Raw genomic sequence first — 20,745 nt, 5'->3', positions numbered from 1 at the left:
CACCACAAAGATGCTGTCACAGAGGTGACTGCTCACAGCACCCCCGAGGTTGCCGTTTCGCGCATTAAGTGGCCCTCTCTGAGCAGAACTTGGGGATTGCCTGGTTTAAAGCATTGGATAACTTATTTTAAACGTTAACATTTGCATGTCTGGCCTGGATCTGTGAATTAATGCTTCAAGCAAGCTTTAACACTGAAGTTCTGGTGGTTTACAAACAGTTCCTTAGTCAAAATGCCCCTTTTTTTTTTACTGGTTTCGGGTAATCAGAGTAACTTCAAAGGAAACTGGTGTTTCACAACAAACCAGCTGACAAGCTTGAGAATAGCTGGGAGTTTTCCAAGATTTCAATCTAAAAACAGATATATTTTTGAGCAGCTTCTTTGTTTTTGGATCACGTGAATGATTGCTTATGCCATGAGCTATGAAGCACGTGGGAAGAAATGCCAGAGTAAAGACAGCATTTCCATTCCATACCTGATTCCCAAAGCAAATGCAACCCAGAGTCAGCCTCATGGTTTAGAAACCTCCCCCAAATCAGTAGTTGCACTAACAAAGCATTTCAAGCTGGCTCTTATTTGGCAAGTCTACCTGGAGAATGCCAGGAGTCACAGTCTGGCACTTCTGTTAAGCTAAGAGCCTCACGTAGGAGAACGTGGTGACATCCTTCAGGACAGCCCTGTTACTACCTGATGGGTGATGATGGGACAACGTGTTGAAGTCAACGCTCAACAAAGTTTGAGATATATTGTTGAAAAAAGCTATTTATTATCTTTCCTTAAACCTGTACTTTTTAAGACTATATTAAAATCAGATATGTTAAGGTAAGCGGGCATTAAAGATACTGTTAGTTACATAAACACGTTTTGCTGTCAGCCTTCACATTGTCCCACCAGCCTCAATCTTCAGTTACAGACAGAGGGAGTGGTTTAAACGTATCTGACTTGTGGCTTGGTTGTATATTATTCAGCACAATAAGAGCAGGATACAGCAGAATTCAGCAGAATAAGAGCAGAAAGGGGCAGGCAATTCCCTAATGTTCGTTTTGTGGGGAGGAAAACAAAAATGTGAAAGTAGGAGTGATTTGGACTGAAACGATCTATATAAACGGAAAAATTCTTTTATATAAAAGGCAGCTCTTCCAAATGCCTTGCAGAATTGAGATCTTAAGGATTTTCAGACAGAAGCAGTAGTTCTAGACTGTATACTGACCTGAGTAAAGCTCTTATTTACTCCTCCTTAAATCAGTGATGTGCTTTAGTTTGCCCTTCTCACTCTGTATTCCCCACTACTGTTCTCAATGAAACGTTCGGCCAGTTCATCATGTTGAAGCTCATTAAGCTCCTACCCACTCAGCAAAAGTAAAAGTGGTTTCATTCTCCAACAGTTTTCTTGTTTATTTGTTTTATTCACCATTTCTTTCACTTGCTTCTGCCAACTGTCTCATGCAGCAAAATTCTGGAACAAAGGATTTGGACCCATCTTTTTTTACACTGGCAATGAAGGTGACATCTGGACTTTCGCTCAGAACTCCGACTTCATATTTGAATTGGCAGAAGAACAACAAGCACTAGTGATTTTTGCTGAGCATGTGAGTATTTCAGCCGTTTTACACGCTATAGATTCTTGTCCTATCCTCTGGCTCGACCATGGCACCTGAATTCTTTTTTTCCTTTTAATATGCCTACCAGCAATCCAGGAAGCAGACTGTTTTTCTCAACTAAACTTTTGCCATGTTTTTTTGCTTTGGAGCAGTATTTTTGTGAGTAGTTCGTGCTCACCTTGACCTCCACACTGGACTGCAGTTATTTTTTTTGGATAACATTTATTGTCTCTGCCCTGCAAAGCCTCAAACCAACCTTTGGCTAAGCGTACCTCCCTAGCAAGTCTGTTATCCCCCAACCTGTGGATAAAGACACTATGCTGTTCCCTCCCTCTTTCTAGTTGAGATTTCAGGTAACAGATGCATGCACCCAGCAGCACTCCTCACAGGTTGTACATCCTCTACAGGAAGAATGAAGATCTGTGTTTTATCATAGGCAGGAAAAAAGGCACTTCCTTAATTAAGAACAATTTAGAGCTTGCTAAGTACTCTATTGTCATTACCCATTTGTGCACCAGTGATCACATCGCATGGTGCAGGTGATGTTATTCACAGTCACTTGCTTCTCAGAGGGGCCAGCTTTGACTATCGTGGGCAGGCTTGACTGCAGCGAGTGAGGTGAGGAAAGACCCACGCCCAACACCAGTATTTCTGCACCTTCCTCTTTCCTTTCAGAGGTACTATGGGAAGTCTCTTCCATTTGGCCTCGAGTCAACCCAGCCGCAGAGGACTGGTCTGCTCACGGTGGAACAAGCCCTGGCTGACTATGCAGTGCTAATTACGGAGCTCAAAGAGCAGTACGGTGCCACTGACTGCCCTGTTATTGCCTTTGGAGGCAGGTAAGGGTTTTGTGTGCTCCTTCCCTTATCTATAGCCTTTCCCAGCCAAAATCTCATCAGTCCTTTTGGCCCTGAAGTAAGCTGTAAAGCGCTCAGTAGCTCTAGGCTATTCTAAAGCCAGCAGATTTGCTAATGCCTGAGCTCATAAGATCTTATCCCAAGGTCTAGTCAGCCCTCCCAAATCTTGCCCTCCCGAATCTTGCTCACTGCTTTTTCCAACCAAATACATGGCAAAGTGGATGCAGGACATGCAGTCCCATTGCCTTGCATCAGAACAGACTGTGTCATCTGAACTTAGCTATGTCACTGTCAGCTGGTTGTATGCAGCAGGCATGGGAGAGAAGCCAGGCTAGGGTGATAAATTTTATAGTTTTGGAGAGAGCCAGATGGGCCAAACCCATGGTATCCATCAGTACTAGGGTTTTTCCCTTCTTCACTCTTCTTCCTTTTTACTGAAAAAAACCAACTGGACTTCTGCCTTACTGATCTCTAGCATTCCTTATTCTGTCAGCAGATCCTGAGACTTGCTCTTTTTAAATCAGCTTGTTTGCCCAAGCTCTACAAAGGCTTAACCAGGTAGCCTCTGACATAAACAGGGTGATTTAGGAAAACACACCTATGCTGAGCAATCTGCTGCAGGGCTCTTCCCTTGCAAAGTTGTCTTACTGAAGTTTTTCAGAGTCTTTCTTGTTTGCTAAGACAGCTGCTGAAGAGGACAATTAAAAGGAATATGTCTCAACTCACTGGGTCTACATGTCCTATCAGCTCATGCTCAAGTTGGAGAAGCATCAGTGACCCCACAACCTCCCTGGGCAGCCTGTTCCAGGGCTCTGTCACCCTCACAGGAAAGAAGTTCTTCCTCATGTGGAGATGGAACTGCCTGTATTTCAATTTACCCCTTGCCATGTCACTGGCCACCACCAAGAAAATTTTGACCCCATCCTCTTTACGTTTGGAGATCTTCAAAATTTGCCTGGATGCGACCCTGTACAACATGATCTAGGTGCCTCTGTTTGAGCAGAGGGGTGGACTAGATGATCTCTAGAGGTCTCTTCCAACCTCAACCGTTCTGTGGTTCTGCGACTGGATATTTCTAGACATCTTATGTGTATGAGTCAGCCAGAGCTGCAAAAGATTGGAAATGACTCCTGCAGGATTACGATATTTTACACTGAATATGCAGAAAACTAACTAATACTGGTAAAAGTGTTCTCCTTAGGGGCATCAGCTTTATATTAAGCACAATCTTGAAATATTTTCATTGTAGGTTTCTACATAATTCTGCTGCCTACTTGCTCCTGGCTTCCTAGCAGAAGTCCTTTCCCACAGGAGCTGCATTCAGAGTCTTGTTGATCAGATATCCCCGTCTCTTGAATGGCTCTTCAAGACGTCTAGAAGAAGCTCATCCCCTTAGGACGTTACCACCAAGTGCAGGGCTTCTAACTGGGCTGCAGTGAGCTATGAAGCATTTGACCAGTAACTTACCAGCACGCATCCAGTTTGCTGTCATGGTGACTGAACGTGACCTAGCACTGTCTGTCCCTCGCTGCGGAGCGGTGGTTGCTCTCAATGTCTTCGCATTGTGAATATTATGGCAGGAACCAGTGCGAAAGAGGCTGGGAGTTGAGTGTGTCCAGAGGCAGGGAAATGGGAGACGATTCTGTGAGATCTGGATCTCACCTGGGCTGCGTGCTGGAGGCTGCTGCAGCTCTTTGTGCTGGAGCAGACTTTTAATCTGTAGCAGGTCTGAAGAGCACTGAATACTGAAGCGAAGAATACTGAAATACGGCAGAGTAGGAAATGCACATTTTTTCTCCAGGGAAAAATCTCTTCAGTTGCTTATTACTTTGCCAAGTGAATCATTTGAACTCAAATTTCAGCTGGTTTCAGCTAAAGGGTTTCCAAAAGCAGGGTTAGGGAAGCATATTGTTTTACTTGTGGGTAATGTGGGAAATTGTGGTAGTTTTTCCGACCCATTTAGTGTGGTAAGGAGGGAAACTTGAATACCTCTAAACTGTGCCTGAGGACTTTGGAGTCGGTCATGAGGATGTTACCCATATGTTGGAGTCAATTTGCCATCCCCTGGAGTGGCCTTAGAATAACTCCTCGAAACCTTGCGTCTGGGTCGCTTCTGAGACCTTGAGTTTATCTAGCAATGTTTGCTCTGCGTGCACAGCTGCGACCCTGACGCTCAAGCTATCAAGATGGCTTTGAGAGTTGTTGCAATATTTGATGATGTCTTCCTTATGTCAAAGCTAATCTTCTATACAGCCAAGGGGGAATACCTCCCAGTGTGCAACCCTAGGACACATTCTGTAGTATTCAGGGACATCCTCTGCTGAGAAGTTAAAAAGTTTTTTAATCCATTTTAAAACATTTTAAAAGCAAAAGGTGCTTCCTTCCTCCTCTAAACAGGAGCAGCTTTACTTAGACCTCAAATTGAGTTCTGCACTGAAGCTATCAGGAAATTGTCAGGATAATGCAGTGTTAAAATATTGAGGCAAGATTTTCATATGGCTGCAGAAGCAAATCAGTGTGCTATGTTTTCACCAAAACTGGCTTGAGTGTTTGGGAAAATGGTCAGTTAGCAAATAGTGTGCACTACACATTTGAGTATCTTCATGGAGTATATAAACTTCCATAAACTCTTTTTTTTTGCCATGGTTAAGTGATCCTGTGAATGCTAGTCTGAATTAATATGGTGTAAACTGTCTGTTGAAGGAAGTAACTCTGTCTTCTCTCTCCTGGTGCAGCTATGGAGGAATGTTGAGTGCTTACATGAGGATGAAATATCCAAACATCGTGGCTGGAGCATTAGCTGCCAGTGCTCCTGTGTTGTCCGTGGCTGGGCTTGGAGACCCTGCTCAGTTCTTTAGAGATGTAACTGCAGTAAGTAACTGTTCTTTTGAGGTGCAGTACTTTTGAGGTACAGTACTTTTCTTTCTTGATGAAGGCAACGCTTTGGTTTTCTCCTTTTCCTCATCTTTAAGCAGACAGCAATTTTGGCAGCATCAATGCTGAGTGGGGGATGCAGTTAAACGAGGACCTGCAAGGAAAAGAAGCGGCTGCAGATGGGATGATTAAGCACTACCTTGCCTGTAGGCAGCACAGGGTCTATGAATATCAGAACTGAATTTCAGCATCTTTAGAACAATTAAAGATTTGCTTTCCCATTACTAGTGACTTGGCCAAATTCAAACCTGAGTCTTCTATCATATTTGGTTGACCTCTTTTGAGCAAGTTACTCTTCAAATCCTCACCAAAAATGCTGTGTTTCACATTGCTAACAATATTTCACAGCAGCTCCTTAGTCCCCAAATGCCTGTGTTTCACTGACAAGCTTGTCAGTCTGCTTTCACAGACTGAGGTTACACGAGATGCCCTGAGATCACTTAACACCCAAATTTAAATGTGGCCTTTACTTTCTGGGAGCATCAGAACCCTTGACAAGGTGGTATTGGTGAGAACTGAATTACACTTAGTTTACAAAGCCAGAAAGAGCCTACCTGGTAGTCCTGAAACTTGTGAAGTCTGTTTTAGGTGTCTCGCAATGCGAGTTTCTAGATGTGGGTGACATTGATGGCTTTACATGCAATACCCATTTTTGAAAGAGGTCTTTTTTGCCCTTGTTAAGTGTATGAAAACCTTATTTGAATGCAGGGACTTAAATCAGAGACAGCATCACTGGAACACAAAAGGAAGAAAATATAATGTGCAAATGACAAACTCAGTAGTAAGGCAGAACTTTACGCATAAAAGAGAATACAAGACAACTCGCCTTAAAATTATTTATTTTTAAGTTAAATATGTAAAATCACTTAATTACCTAGCAGACCCAGCAGTAAGAATTTTTCCATGGATGAAGCAAATTCCCTATAGAAAGCGCTGATCATCACAATAGTAAACAGATCTCTGCACTGAGATTCTGAGCAAGCACTTTGTGTTGTTTTGAAAATTACTCCTTTCGCCTTCGAGTGCGTGTGTAACAGCAATGTGTGCATTTGGAGAGAGGAATTCAATTGCTTCTCGTGGCGAGAGAAAGCTCCTGAGAGCCTGAGTACTAATCAGGGCACAAACCTCTCATGAGTCACTGCAAGAGCTCTCTCTTCCTCTCTTTCCACCAGGCAGAGCACGTGGTTGCAAACAACTTTCCCTGTGACCTTTTACTGAGGATTTCCAGGACGTTTCCTAAACGTAGAGCTTATGGAGGAAGTGAGCAAAAGGCAGAAAGAATTTTGCATACAGTTTGCTTAAGACCAGGCTGTATGTGCCAACTGCTTTCCTTGCAGCTGGGCGCTTGTGTGAACGCGCAGCCACAGAGATGCTTTCAGCTCGCTTCCCACTACAGGGCCCGTCCATGCCATCAGCTTCAGATCAGCTTAGATACCTGAATTAAATGTGATTCCAAAGACCAAGGTGCTCTGGTTACCAAACAGCGATGGCTTTCCGTGCTGTAGGGCTTCCCACTGCTCCTGCAATGGCTCAGCTGAACCTGCTGTCAGGTTTATGGTGATGTGCTGAGAAAAACTGAAATGAGTGCTGGTCCCTTCATGTGCCAGGCAGGGAGCTGGGCAGTCACTGCAGCCAGGGCAGGAACTGCTCCTCTCGCCCAGGCTGGTTTGTCCTTGTGCTCAAATTAGAGCCGTGAGTTGGTGAAGGTCTTTAAGGCCATCCAGAAAGGGGTTTGCATCTCAGTGGAAGCCCCAGTAAACTTTCAGCCTGTGCTTGGGCATGCTGATCATTTGGAGGACAAGGCAGAAATGCTGGTGTCACTGATCCTGGAGACATGGGTGTTACTCTTGTCCCAGAGGGCCAGTCAGCCCCTGCAGTGTCCAGTGTCACCTGCACTGTCATGCAGCTCTCACAGGTATTCTCTGTGCAGCCGTAACATCCTGCCTTTTTCCTGTCCCTTCAGGATTTTCGGAAGTCTGACCCAAACTGTGTCACAGCTGTCCGTAAAGCCTTCCAGCAAATCAAGGATCTGTCGCTGAGTGGAGGTAAGGACGGACACCTTCACAAGTGCAGCTGGGCAGGAGGTGTTACTGGGGATGTGGAAAAAGCGTTGAGTCAGTTTTACTTCAGTTACATCTTAAATTGGTTCAGCTAATCAATGCAAATGCTTACTTGACCTCATATTTCTGCTCACATGACTTATTTTTGAGTTAAGGAATGGTTTCAGTAGCATTAAAATTAGTGGCGGACATCAAAGTGAAAGCCTCTGTGTGGACTTAGACTGTGTAACCAGCTTAAAGTTTAATCACACCTGCATTTTGATGCTGATAGAACCTAGTATTTTACCAAATACGCGTCCTCTGCACCCACAATGCTCAAAACAGTTGAGATGGGAATGGCAACAGTGTGGCCCCGCTTACTGCTCATATCTGACAAGTATCTGCCAGGCAATCTGGGCCTTGTAGCAACCATCACAGTCTCCTTCATCCCAGCCTTGGACAGTTAGGTTAAGTCAAGGCTAGGCTATGCCAAGCCCAGAGACTGATGAATATCTCTGCAGTGTGTCTCAGGTCAGGCCTGACATTAGGACCTGATGTAGTTCTTCCTGGCAGTCCTGCAAGGTCTTAAGGTCTTGGAGCAGCTGTGATGGGTTAGTGGTTTTTTTTTGGAGAGCAGCTTCAAGCCTCGGCTTGATCTTGTGCTAGTGCACATCAGAGGTGGTGATTGTTCCTCCTCTGCTTTCCTGACTCATTGCATGACTGGTGCAGGAATTGCTCAGAGAGGGTCCAGAATGCCTTTCTGAGACATCTTCTGCTGTGAACCAAAAGCAAAGCTTTAAATTTCCGAGGTACCAAATCTCTGTGAGACCAACTTTCTGTAGCTGGTTGGCTATGGTAAGGTAAATCTAAGGTTTAACCTCTCAAGCTATTATCAATATCCAGAGGCAGATTCCAGGCCTTGGGTGTCCAATTGAAGATATTTAGGTTCTAGTGGGCTACCTTTTAAAGTTGGGGACAGACAGGAGTTATGACCAGGGAGTATGGAGAAAGAAGACAGGAGCAGTATTCTCCAACAGAAAAACTGAAATAGGTGGAGTATCTCTTGAAGGAATCGTTTTAAAGTTACTTCTCCAGACTCCAGCTGACATTTCTGCTTAACATTGAAGTCTGGAGGCAAACCTCCAAGTGGAAAGGTGACAGGAAAGTCCTTAGTGACCTTGTGAGTGCCAGGATTATCCAAACTTGGCAATTCTGCAGAACTTGCTGCATAAGTACATAGCTGCTGAGGAGGTGTGTGTTTGTTTGTTTGTTTGTGTGTTTGTTTTTTTGACAGTTCTTCTAAGCTGTAAATTCCACTGGGATTTTTGTGACTTGTAGCCTGTCCGCCTGTGTTAACAGCTTAGCTAATGAGACTGTCTCACTGGCTGTGCTAAGGAATCCGAGCCTTGCACTGCAGAGCACAGCAGCTCCCTCGTGGGAGTCGGTAGTGTTTGAAGGAGAAAGGAAAACACTGACCAAGAGGGCAGCAGGGATGACACGTTTGTGTTTAGCTGTTCTTCCCTCTGCATCAGGCTGGACTGCCGGTGTCTTGGACTCTGTTTCTTCCCTCTGGAGCTCTCCAGAGCAGTTTCTGTGACTCAGCAAGGAAGCAGAAGGCTGGATCTGGGCCAGTGCAGGGTTATTCAGGCATAGCCTCCCTGCGTAGCTTAATGTCCATATTTGTGTAAATTCAGAGGTAACATATCCTTCCCTTCAGAAACCTCATCTTGGTTTTATAGCAGCTCATTACTCCTGAGTGAAACTGGATGCTGAAGTCTAGTATTATTTTACTCTATTGAAGTTTGTGTGTTTTGTTTTTCTTTGCTCTGCAGCTTATGATAAAATCAGCAGCAAAATGGCCACATGCAATAAGATTTCCAGCAAGGAAGATATTTACCAGCTTTTTGGGTTTGCTAGAAATGCCTTCACCATGATGGCCATGTTGGATTACCCGTACAAAACCGACTTCATGGGTTCTCTCCCTGCTAATCCAGTGAAGGTGAGTACTTGCTACTGGTGAGAATCCCAATTTCTGAAGCTATGGTCATTCACTGCCATGACCTGAATGCATTAGATGATGGTGCCTGGAAGAGGACGCAGTGGATGTTACAGCCCTTTCACTCTGACAGCAAATCTATACTTGTTTTGAACTACTCTGTTCAAAATTTACTGCCATTAAGCTCATTTTGGAGATCTGGCTGAGCCCATTCCTACCATGCTCTGCTTTTACTTAGGATATGAAGGCCTCTGCTAGCGTGATGGTTTTGGGCTTTTAAAAACTAAAAACCTGCAGCTTCTGCAGAAGCTTCTGCAGCTTCTCAAAATACAGTTTTGTTGTAGTCCACCTCTACACACCTTCATAGACATGGGTTATTTTTGCTATTGGGATTGGAAGTCTTAAAAATTTGACTTCTTTTTGTTCATTGGCCAGGCAGATGAATAAAAATTCCCAGAAGAAAATGTAGAGAAACATCTCCTGATATGTAGACTGATACAAAAAGCCTATGTACTTTCAAGAGAATAGGAGATATCCCAGGGGGGGAAAGCAGCTTGGTTCTTGGAGGGTTACAAAAATTTCTTTGTAGTCAGCTTTTTTTGAAAGATGCCAACTTAGATCCTGAACCCCAGTTAACCAGGCCTGTTAACCCACTGCAGCCTGTGCATCTTTTACATTACCTGTGTGCAACTCACCTGTCGTGTGTTTCATCCAGGTTGGTTGTGAGCAAATCCTCACCCACGCAGACCCAGTTCAAGGCCTGGCAGCTCTTGTTGGTGAGTTAATCCTACCACATTGCTCCTTTATTTAAAACCCTATTTCCCAGAGCATCTCTAAGTAGAGCAGTTCAATTTTCATACAGGTTATAAATCGTGGGAGCTGATAAGAGTTCCATTTTGTACTAGGATATTTTGCATTGGTTTATTGCATGCTCATCATTTCATTAGGAGTGAATTTATTCTCTCACCTCTCCAATCTTATTTTCGTGAGATTTTTTTTAACCCCTGCATCCCCTCAGGCTGTTGACTGTCCGTAAGACACGGACTCTTTAAGGTACTTCATTTCCTTTTAGAAGTTCACCCATGCTTTAGCTCAGGCAGTCACGGGTTCACTGAATGGTGTTCTCTGGTCCACATGTTGCAGACAAGATTGTCATCCTAGTGCCCTGCAATCGCAATCCAGCAGCAACACAGTTATAAATGCCTTGTATGTGTATCTGTGTGAATACTTAACTATCAGCCAGCACTGTTTTTAAGGAAAATATTCCAGATTGAATTTGAGTTATTTAAAATTATTTCCTTGATTAAAAGCTGTCATGTTGCTCCTTAAAAATAAATTCTACATATCATCATTGTTTGTTCAGGAAAAACAAGATATGAATGACAAAAGTTAAATTTTAAGGCTATTATTATTATTACTAAAATAATAAGGGTTTTGGCCCAACTTAATAAATCTGGGAACTCACTTTCTTTCTTACAAACTGCACTTATCTCAAGGATAACACTAAGGAATGTACCAGTTCCAAATTGCAGATTAAGGTTTAGACTATAAACTGGTAGAGTTGTTAATATACTTAAGAGCTCTTAAAATACTTAAGAGAGCTTGGCAAACACTGTCAGGGCCACTTCGCATATTCGTATCCTACTTCTTGGAAGCGGAGTGGGCCTCCTGTTTGTCTGCGAGGAACAAGCTGAGAGTAGCCTTCCTCCTCCTGCCAGTGGGCGAGCTCTTTGTGCTTCTGCTGTCCTTGTCGGCTTCGTTCCCTCGGGGCAGTTTAATCATGCAAGAGGCATGGTCAACCAGAGCTTTAGGCAGGGAGCTGGCTTTCTTCCATACCTGCCCGACAGTGTTATACAAGAAAACACTGTCTTCCTTCTGCATGCGCTGCAGTGAGCCACCCCCAACAAGGTAGAGTGTAGACTCGTGGGCTGTGATGCTGAACTGGCAGCAGTTGAATGGGGACATCAGTAGTGTTGTCCACTGGTCGCTTACTGGACAATAATATTCCGTCTCATTGACGTGAATCCATTCCTCCACCTGCAAATAATCAGATCGACACCAACCATCATGTCATGCCACAGGTGACTATTATTATTATTATTATTGTTGTTGAGCTCATTTGTTTCATGACCAAGGCAGCCACTGCCTCAAAATCAGTGTGAGTACTGCAGACCTCAAGGGGCATCGTTTGTGATCCAGATTTGGCAATCAAAGCCTCAGAAGAGACTGAAATGTCTCTGAGGAACTGCTCTGAAAGAGCTTATTTCTTCTTGTGCACATGAAGAGAGATGAAATGGGAAAGATCAGATTTGGCATAACTCAAGTTCTGCTTGCTCACCATAGCAAGGCAGTCAGCAGGAGCTCATCTGAAGGGTGTTATATTTCATCGAACTGTGAACAGCAAGAGACTTTGAGTCATCTGAAGGAATTTGATGTTAGGCTTGATGTGAAATTTCTTTGTAAACAGTGTTCTGCACCTTCCTCACTATCATCCTGCCTTTGAAATCAGCTCAGCTGGACATGCTAGAACATGACAAAGATTCTTTGTACTTTCAAATGAGAATTGCCTTTGAGAAATGGTCTTTCAAAGCTCAGTTGCTTCTGCTTCATGGAATGAGTCTCCTCACCTGAGCACCACAGGCTCTACCAGCCATCTCCTTACAAGCCCTTTTCCCAAAAGGCTGGACAGTGCTTTCCGCTCCGTTTCAGAGAGAAAACTAAGGTTTGAGGAGACTTGGCTCGCATCACAGGACTTGAACCCGGCCCTGCTAAAGTTGAAACTAGTGTCCTCACAGCAGGCTGTCCATCTGTCTGTCTGGTGACAGTTGGCCATTCTCAGCTCTCATGGGGAAAACCAAGTAGTCAATGTGTTCTGGGCTCATACACGATCAGTTTTACGCTTAAATTTTTATGCATTAGGAGACTGTGGCTGCAGAAGGCTGTATGTTTTTCTTATTAAAAAGAGGATGCTTTAAACAGACTTTATAGGAGTAGCAGATAGGGTGGGATGACAGAGTAGCTTTTACTGCACACAATAACGGCAGGGAGGTTTTCTTAAGTGTAATGACCTGACTTGGAACTGCATCTGTCCACTAAGAGACCAGAAATCATGAAGTTATTGATCATCCTGATAGCCAGGACCTAGCAGTGCAGAGATTCCATTCCAGATCAGCTTTGATAGAACAGGAGCAAATGACCTTACTCCATTTAAGGTCCTTCCTCCGATGCAGAAGATCCTGTCTCCGGCGGCAGCCATCCCATGGTCACAGCGGGCGAAAGTCATGGCACGGTTACCAACCCAGCGTCGGAGGCGATGGAGGTAGCTGTAAGTTTCTCGTAAGGTTTTACCTCCAGAGAAGCCCCCTAAAAGAAAATAACAAGTGTTGAAAATCCATCAGACATCCGGCAATCCCTCTGCAAACAGAAGCAGAGATTTCAGGAACTGTTTCTGACAACATATTGCTGTGAAGCAGAGGAAGGTTTGTTCCTTCAGGAGCTTTGAAAAGATGCCACACCAAAGACCTAGATTCTCTTTTGCCTTGACATGTTCAGATTTGGAATTGATATGGCTTTCTTGATACAAATGGACAGTGGCCAACAGGTTTTGGTGGATGTTGATGAAGTTTGGTGGCTTTAAAACCTGAGCTTCTTGGATATTAAAAACAAAAAAACAGTCCCAATTCATTCACAGATAATTTTCTACAGGAGATTTTTATACCAGCCCTTTGGGTGTTTCAGAAGTGACCAGGAAGCAGTAAGAACTTTGGTTAAGTTATCTGCCTTTTCGGAAAGTCGGAGCCAGTCTGCCATTGCTATTGGCAGCTCTTCATACCTGTTAGACGTTCATCACTGAGCATTTCATTGTTGCGTTAAAACAAACAAAGCAAACTTTGCGGGAGGAAGGCGCTGTGGTTTGAAAGAAGGGCCCCTTTGGTTGCCTGCCTGCTGAATTCCAAAACACAAAAAGCTTTTCTTTGCAAACAAGGAAGGTGATAGTTGAGGTTTGGACGTATGCCACAGCTCACTGGGACTTTCATGGCTGGCCAAATCCCATTCAGAGTAAACACACTGGTTTAGGGGGAAATGAATAAATTCAGTACAAGTCCTCTATGAAAGGATATCTCTGGGACAGTGTTATTCAGTCAAGCTCATTTACGGTGTGCTTGAAGGGATGTGGCRTGGCAGCAGTTCTGTCCATGTTCCCTGATACTATTTGAAGTGTGCTGAGGTTAAAGGAGTTGCCTGTGGTACTATGGCCTTTGTCAAAGCAGGGAGCCTTTGCAGATCATCTAGTCCAACTCGCCTGCACAGCAGGGTTAGGCACTAGAGCACATTGCACAGGACTGCGTCCAGATGCGTTATGAGTATCTCCAGAGAAGGAGACACCTTGGTCCAGTTTAGAGAAGTGCTCTTCATTGCAATTGTACAGTTAAATTAAAATGAGGAACCTAGACTGGATCAGTAGGGTGCTCCCAGATGGTCTCRATGTGTTTAAGAAGCGAGGGCCCTACAGCAATGGCCCAGCTCTTTCAAGTGCAGGAGCAGTAACACAACCAGTGTTCTCCAATACTACGGTGCTTTTCTTAGGGCAAACTAAAAAAATATGCTTCCAGTCCAAATTAGTACTTAAAAAGCTAAAGATCCTACAGCAAGTGTATAAACCACTGTATTCATGTTTTATTGTTAAGCATAATGTACCATCTACTAAAGATTCCTGTAAAGACTGAGGGTGCCTTATAGGCTGAGAGCTGTAGGAGCCCAGCACCCGAGKGACTGCATTGCACTTGTTTTGTACTAATGCAGCAGTACAGTGGAGTTAGTCCCACACCTTCCATTCAGACAGAATTTCACACAGAGATACTGGAGTTTAAGCCCAGCCTCAACACTATARCAGTCTCTCTTTTGAGCTAGTAAAGATTTGGGATTTTAGCCGGGACTGCAAGAGCAAAGCCGCTATTGAGAATGCAGCAGGAGTGTGGAGTGAAAGCAGGTGAYGATACTTCTTGCATCGTGAGGAGAAAAGAGCTCCTGCATTCAGGATTGCAGTGAGGCCGTGCTCACCCAGCAGGACCAGGACACCAGATCTGTGAGGTGGGATGAGTTTCAGGCTTCGCCTGTGATGTTAAGATGCAAAAACCCCCATTGAAGGCAGTATGTTKCTTCCCTGCTAGCTGTATCACCTGAAACATAGAGGATTCCCTTGTGGACTGCGCCCGCGTGATCAGCAATGGGTACGGGGAAGGGAGCYGCCGGCTCCCACGTGTTCTCGGCTGGCTGGTAGAGCTCCGTGGTGCACGTGAGGCTGCCCAGGCGCGTGCCGCCCCCCACGGCAAGGATGCGCTCGCCCAGGACGGCTGCCTGGAAGCGCGTCCGCCTCTGCCGCATGCTGGCGACCTGCAGCCAGGACGCGTGGCGGGGATCAAATCGGAAAACCTACAATCACAACAGGAGGGTGGTGGTTAGCAGAAGGCATGAGCAGCTTTGCAGCTCATGTCTGGAGTCAAGAGCTGTTTAAATGTTTTCTCTGACCTGAAGCAGATGTTGCTGGCCTGTGGATGTGCGGGTTCAACATGCAATGCCAGCCGTATAGCAGGAGTCCTTTCAGTATCTCCCTGACCAGTGGGCACCCTGCAAGCACTGCACATGTCCTCACTTAGCTCAGGTATTGTGGTCCTGGTCCTGCAGGTTTGCTGTGTCTGGTCACACGCTGTGCGCTCAGCTTGCAGCAAGCAGGAAGCAAATCACGTTTGTTTAATGAAATACCTTTGAATTTCAAACGTGAATTAGCATGAAAGCTGTTCCAGTGAGGTCTATGCTGTTGTCTCCGCTCGTGTTTGAGTACGTACTAAGGAGGGCAGTGTGCTCTTACGAAACAGGATTGGTGCTCCCTGCTCTTCTGTGAGGGAGGGCAGGACGGTTCCCCGTCTGAGGTTCGTGGAGTGGCTCGAGTGAGGGTTGTGGAATACGACTGAACCTGCAYGGCCTAGGGTTTGCACAGGTTAGAGATATGCATGACACTGCCAGTGGGGCAGGATGAGACCATGGAGATGCTGARCAGAGCTATTAGAAATATGCAAAGTTAAGAAATGAAGGGTGATCGAGCGAAACAACTCTGTGTCATCCCTAATATGACTTTTCATCCCATTGCCTTTTCCAGCCAGTGATGGCCCCCTTGCACATTCCTAGTAGTCTTTCTCCAGCCCTCCCTGCTAGTGGGGAGAAATTTCCGACTTGCAGTGTTTAAAAATGAGTTCCTTAAATGGGAAGTTTGCTTCTTCCAGAAGCACTTGCAAGTCCCAGTTGGAGCTGGGAACTTACAGGTCATTTCTCTTTCTCCCTGCACTGGATATTCTTCCAGCTGAAGGTTTCTCGTGTCTTACCTCATTTGACGGTTGCTTTCCYGTGGGATCAAACTGATGCTGGCCCCCAATAACAAAGAAGAAGTTGTTGATGACGGCCACGCAGTGGTTGTACAGGGGCGCGCAGAGGTCCCCAACCTTGCGCCAGGAGCTGCAGCCCTCATCCGCCGCCCACATGTCTCTGCACACGCGGTTGTCGGCTGTCCTGCCGCCGGCGACGAGCAGCGCGGCGGAGCCGCAGCGCGGGCTCGAGTGCCGGCTCTGCAGGACGGGCTGCGCGTACGGCTGCGAGTGGTAGTTCAGAGCCGCCTGAAGGTACCTGCGGCAGCTTGAATCCCTCCTCAGGAGAGGCAGGTCCCRGATGTATTTCTGCAGATCCCGCAAAGGAATGAGAGGGAATCGGATGTGCCTTAGAATTTCAGGCGCAGCCGTCAGCCGCGTGCGGTCCTGCTGCAGCCAGCTCACGGCAGCGCTGAACAGCTCCAGCTCGCTGCAGCCCGCCGTGTCCGTCCTGCCCAGGACTTCACAGAGGGTCTCTTGGTCCAGCTCTTTCAAGCACTGAGGATCAGACAGGACCTGTTGGTAATGCTGCCCTATATAGCGCATGGCTCTCTGTCTCAGCTCTTCTGGCCCGAGTCGCTTAGCAATGTTGAGGACGTCCATGCAGTTCTCGCAATTCAAGCAACCCTCCAGAAATTGAAAGCACAGCTTGATCACTTCCCGAACRAACAGGGTCTCTGCTGCTTTGAAGGTCTCTTCGATATTCTGTAGCGAGAGCTCTAGTTTGTTGGAATAAATGAAGCTGAGAACGTTCCTCAGCCCTGCAGCACTGACTGCTTTCAGGTGGACGTTACCGTCGGGGCTTCCAGCGCTTGCCAAGTTTCCAACAAACAGGATTTTGCAGTAATTGCTGGCCGATGCTAGTATGACCTTGTGTGCTGGGAAGCAAACCCCTTCTGCCTCCAGCGTTACGTCGCACAGCGCGCTCTGAGAGCGAAGGCTGCCGATCCCTTCCAGGAGTTTAACCAGATACGTGTCGGACGCCAGGCTCTCCATGCTGCCCTGCGAGCCAAGCAACGTCCCTCCGAAACCCCGAGAGCAGCCCCAGGGCTCTCCGCAGGCCTCGTAGGCCGTCAGACCATCTCTTGAGCAATCTTCTGCAGTAGGAGCTGTGGTTTTGTGCTTGAAGGGAGAGGGGAAGCTGCTCTGCCAGCTCACGCAGACCTGTCAGACGTTCAGGAGCTGCAGCGGCCCCTCTCCCTGCTGGGACTGTCTGTGGCGCTTCCGAAGGAGCGGAGCGAGCGGGTTGAGAGCGGCTCCGTCGGTGCTGGTCCTTGCACGGTTTGTGCGTCGAGCCGCGGGCTGTGGCACCGGCGGGAGCCGGCAGCCCCCTGCGCAACTGCGCGGGTCGGGTGCTCCGTCCTCCGGGCAAGCCTGCACACGCCGCGTTCCCTCTCCCAGCACCAGGCAAACAGAATTCTCTCTGTGACGGGCAGCCTTTTGTGCTTAATTTGATGCATTCAAACACCAGTGGCTTTTGGCCAGCGGGTGCGGCGGGGGATAGGAGAAGCCTGTTTGTTCTGAAGAATTCAAGACACCCTTGCTGGTGGCTCGTTTCTTCTGTCGAGCMTGTGCCTGAACGTGTGATTGAGCTGGGGACGGGAGCTCTCCCGAGGGCTAGAGATGCTCCTTTTTTTTGAGTGAGCAGAGAGCAGAGCGCCCCTGGGAGCCTCTCTGTCACCAAGGAGACTCTAAAAGGGTATTAAAACAAACAGCACGGAGACCGTCTGAAAACTTTGCAGCACTAACACCTACAGCCTAGCATTATGATCATAACCTAAAAAATGGTGTAGATCTTTCTAGCTCTATCCCAGCCCTTGAGGCTGATGGTGTTCCTTCTTCCCGTTGGTCTCGGTCATGATTGCCCTGAGGCCAGGCTGGGTTTTGTGGCAGCAGCGCAGCGACAGGCTGGGTTTGTGCTGTGTTTCCGCCCGACAGGAGTGTTCTACAACTCGTCCGGCACGGCGCCGTGTTACGACATCTACCAGCTGTACCAGCCCTGCGCCGACCCAACGGGCTGCGGCACCGGCGCGGACGCCGAGGCGTGGGACTACCAGGTAGGGCGTTCAGAGCGACAAGGCCTCTACCAGCTGCTTCGTTATCACACCCACCTTGACTGTTCTTGGACCTTRCAGGTGTGCACCGAGATCAACTTAACCTTCAACAGCAACAACGTGACTGATATGTTCCCTGAGATGCCCTTCACGGAGGCCATGAGAGAGAAGTACTGCCAGAGCAAATGGAGTGTGAGTCCGCGGGCGCGCTGGCTGCGGACAAACTTCTGGGGAGGAGGTGAGTTCCGTTCGCTGCAGGCCCCTTGGCAGGTGACCGAGCGCTGGAGGAGGTTGCCCAGGGAGATGGGTGTCTGCAACCTTGGAGGGTCTTGGGCAACCTGCTGTAGGTGACCCTGCCTGAGCAGAGGAGATTGAACCGGATGATTTCCTTTCCTACCTCAGCTATTCGATGGTTCTCCTCTGTGCGTTCTCCCCGTGCTTCCTCGGGCCTGAGGTGCTTTGGGAGGAAGGGGAGCTCACTACCAAATACAGGCAGAARGTCTCAGGCAGCCCGCAGCCCCTATGCAGAACAACTTGAGCCAAACAAGCCGGTTTGGTTCAAGTCCTTCCCCGTTCCCCAGTACAGCTCCCTTCTCCAGTCTTCTCCCTGAATTCTGCCACCTTCTGCCTTCCTCTAGTGCTGAAATGCTTTAGGTTTCTCCCATCTCCTTCTTCTTTTAGGCTCCTCCTATGCCTTCCTCTACAGTCACRGCAAGCAGCCTCTAACACTCCCATCATGCAGCAAGTTGCTGAGGCTCATTTATTTTTGAAAACAAACAAAACCAAAAAAAATAAAATAAAATAAAAWAAAAACAACACCAGCACAGGAGTCACAAATTTGTGTTGCTCCTCCCAGCTAGAGAAGCAGGGGCAGCTGGAACCAGGTAACAGAGGCTGGCTTCAGGCACACAGGCATTTCTGTCTGTCCTTTATCATGACATGGGAAATGCATAACCTGCCAAAAATTTATTCTCCTATCTTTCTTGCTGCYGTCTGGGTTTGTCGTAGCAGCTAAGCAAGTTTGGGGCAGCAGGCAGGAAAGAGGCCTCTCAGATGTCGTCTCTGCATTCCAGATCTGAAAAGTGCAAGCAACATCATTTTTTCAAATGGAGACCTGGACCCGTGGGCTGGTGGTGGGGTAAGTACGTGCGCTCCCAGACACCCAGCACGAGCCGTAGTCCTCCGGGTGATACAGCAGTTAGTGCAGACTGCCTGTACTGGGGCAAGATGACTGGACTTCTTGCACAATGAAAGGCTTTGTTTTTTTGAGACTGACCACTTATGACTGTAGCCACACACAGTATTGACCAGACCAAGGCTATTTTCCCTTGCTTTTCCTCAGTTCTGCCCCACTGGTCTTCCCATTTTCAGAGCAGGTATTCAGTTTTGCCTGGTAAATTGTTTGCAGTTTGTCACAGTCTCTTCTCTTTCCAGATAAAGAGCAGTCTAAGTCCTTCACTAATTGCAATAACCATTGAGGGAGGTGCTCATCACCTCGATCTCCGGTAAGTACACAGTAACTGACAGCTTCAAGGTACTGAACTATTCTTTGGATATAAATTTCCTCTTGTGCTGGATGCTCTATCTTCAGCTGGCAACAGCCCAAATAAGCAGGAGTTTATTTAAACAAAACTAAATACCAGACTGTTAGGGCGTGACTGTTGAAGAGGAATCKTCTTCCCTAATACAGGGCTTGTATGGATCGCATGGAAGCCAGAGTTAGACAAAAAGCTCCTCCTCTAACCTGTTGTCCTTGTGCATTTGTTTGTGACTGTTCGTACTGGATTGAGCATGATCACATAGAGCAGTCCAGCCTCTTTGCTCGCAAGAACTGTCAGCCGTCAGGCTCCGAAGAGAGAGGGCAGCAGCTACTGACACAGAGTACTCTCCCTAGCACCTTGTTTGCCTCTCCTCTCCTGTTAGGTATCACGTTGCAACTTGTTTTCCCAGGACTTCATTTGGAAGTCCAAAACAGAAGATTAAACAGGYCCTTCCTTTCTCTGGTTTTCTGGCTTGGCTTGTGTAGTGCAAGAGGAGAAAAACGGAATGCAAAGATTCAGACCTCATGAAAGGTACTGGGGCTCCATGCTAAGAAGCTCCTGTCTGTTTTGCTTTCTCTAGAGGACATAACCCAGCTGACCCTCCATCTGTCACCGAGGCACGCATGCTGGAAGCGAGCATCATTAACGACTGGGTGAAATCTGCAAGGATGGAGAAAGCATGGGAGAAGTTAGCTGGCACGCTGGCAGGCGGAGCACTGTGAATATACCCACGTGGCTGCTGCCATACGAGGTGCTCGGTCCCCACAATTTGTGATGGAAGGCTGAAAGACCACAGCCCATTCAGCTGTATTGGGCCTGACTGTCTGAGAAAGCGTTACCTCCTCTGCCACGATGACGAGCAGCCACCTACCTGAAGTGTCCAACCCGTCCCTAATCACATGTCATGAGCAAATCAACAGACCGGACTACTTTACATGGGTTTCATGCTTATGTGTGTAAAATGAGAAGTCATTGTAAAGGGAGGAAAGAATAAAAGCTTGCTTGACAGCCTCAGGCACAGTGACACTTAAACTATTCTTCATGGCACAGGACAGATACAATGTTGGCATGAATACATGAGGTATTGTCCCTTTGAGCACAGTATCAGCATTGTCCTTAACACTGTCTTTGTGGGTTGAAGTCAAACTGGTTTTAGACAGTCATACAAATCACACAATCAGACTGGTATCAGTAAGGTGCACTTCCAGTGAAAACATCTTCAAATCTTTTTAAAATAAATTACAAGTTTATTAAAGTGTGTGATATAATTTCATGGCTTGGTAGTATAATCAAAGAAGATACAAA

The 20,745-nt window shown here is 46.7% G+C and overlaps 2 protein-coding genes across 2 annotated transcripts in view; one reads left to right on the top strand and one right to left on the bottom strand.

Annotated features, from left to right (window-relative positions):
• Positions 1 to 20,667, top strand: part of DPP7 (dipeptidyl peptidase 7) — a 36,451-nt gene extending 15,784 nt beyond the window's left edge. The window contains exons 3-13 of the mRNA XM_026049625.1: positions 1,449 to 1,588; positions 2,276 to 2,439; positions 5,193 to 5,328; positions 7,355 to 7,436; positions 9,263 to 9,429; positions 10,142 to 10,202; positions 17,784 to 17,902; positions 17,981 to 18,137; positions 18,973 to 19,037; positions 19,334 to 19,404; positions 20,021 to 20,667. Coding sequence (XP_025905410.1) covers positions 1,449 to 1,588; positions 2,276 to 2,439; positions 5,193 to 5,328; positions 7,355 to 7,436; positions 9,263 to 9,429; positions 10,142 to 10,202; positions 17,784 to 17,902; positions 17,981 to 18,137; positions 18,973 to 19,037; positions 19,334 to 19,404; positions 20,021 to 20,162 — 1,304 coding nt within the window. The 3' untranslated portion in view covers positions 20,163 to 20,667. The remainder of the gene's footprint in view (positions 1 to 1,448; positions 1,589 to 2,275; positions 2,440 to 5,192; positions 5,329 to 7,354; positions 7,437 to 9,262; positions 9,430 to 10,141; positions 10,203 to 17,783; positions 17,903 to 17,980; positions 18,138 to 18,972; positions 19,038 to 19,333; positions 19,405 to 20,020) is intronic.
• On the bottom strand, positions 11,068 to 16,949 carry LOC112955863 (kelch-like protein 9). Its single transcript, XM_026049315.1, has 4 exons — positions 15,807 to 16,949; positions 14,607 to 14,859; positions 12,629 to 12,789; positions 11,068 to 11,463 (listed from the first exon to the last, which is right to left on the bottom strand). The coding sequence occupies exons 1-4, from the start codon at positions 16,839 to 16,841 to the stop codon at positions 11,068 to 11,070; spliced, it is 1,845 nt and encodes a 614-aa protein (XP_025905100.1). The 5' UTR covers positions 16,842 to 16,949.
• Positions 20,668 to 20,745: the final 78 nt, after the last annotated feature.

This window comes from Nothoprocta perdicaria, unplaced genomic scaffold, assembly GCF_003342845.1.
Source record: "Nothoprocta perdicaria isolate Ctin4 unplaced genomic scaffold, notPer1 scaffold_6, whole genome shotgun sequence".
Lineage (NCBI taxonomy): Eukaryota > Metazoa > Chordata > Aves > Tinamiformes > Tinamidae > Nothoprocta > Nothoprocta perdicaria.
Note: the sequence above shows the minus strand (reverse complement) of the source record. Positions and strands in the feature narration are given on the sequence as shown.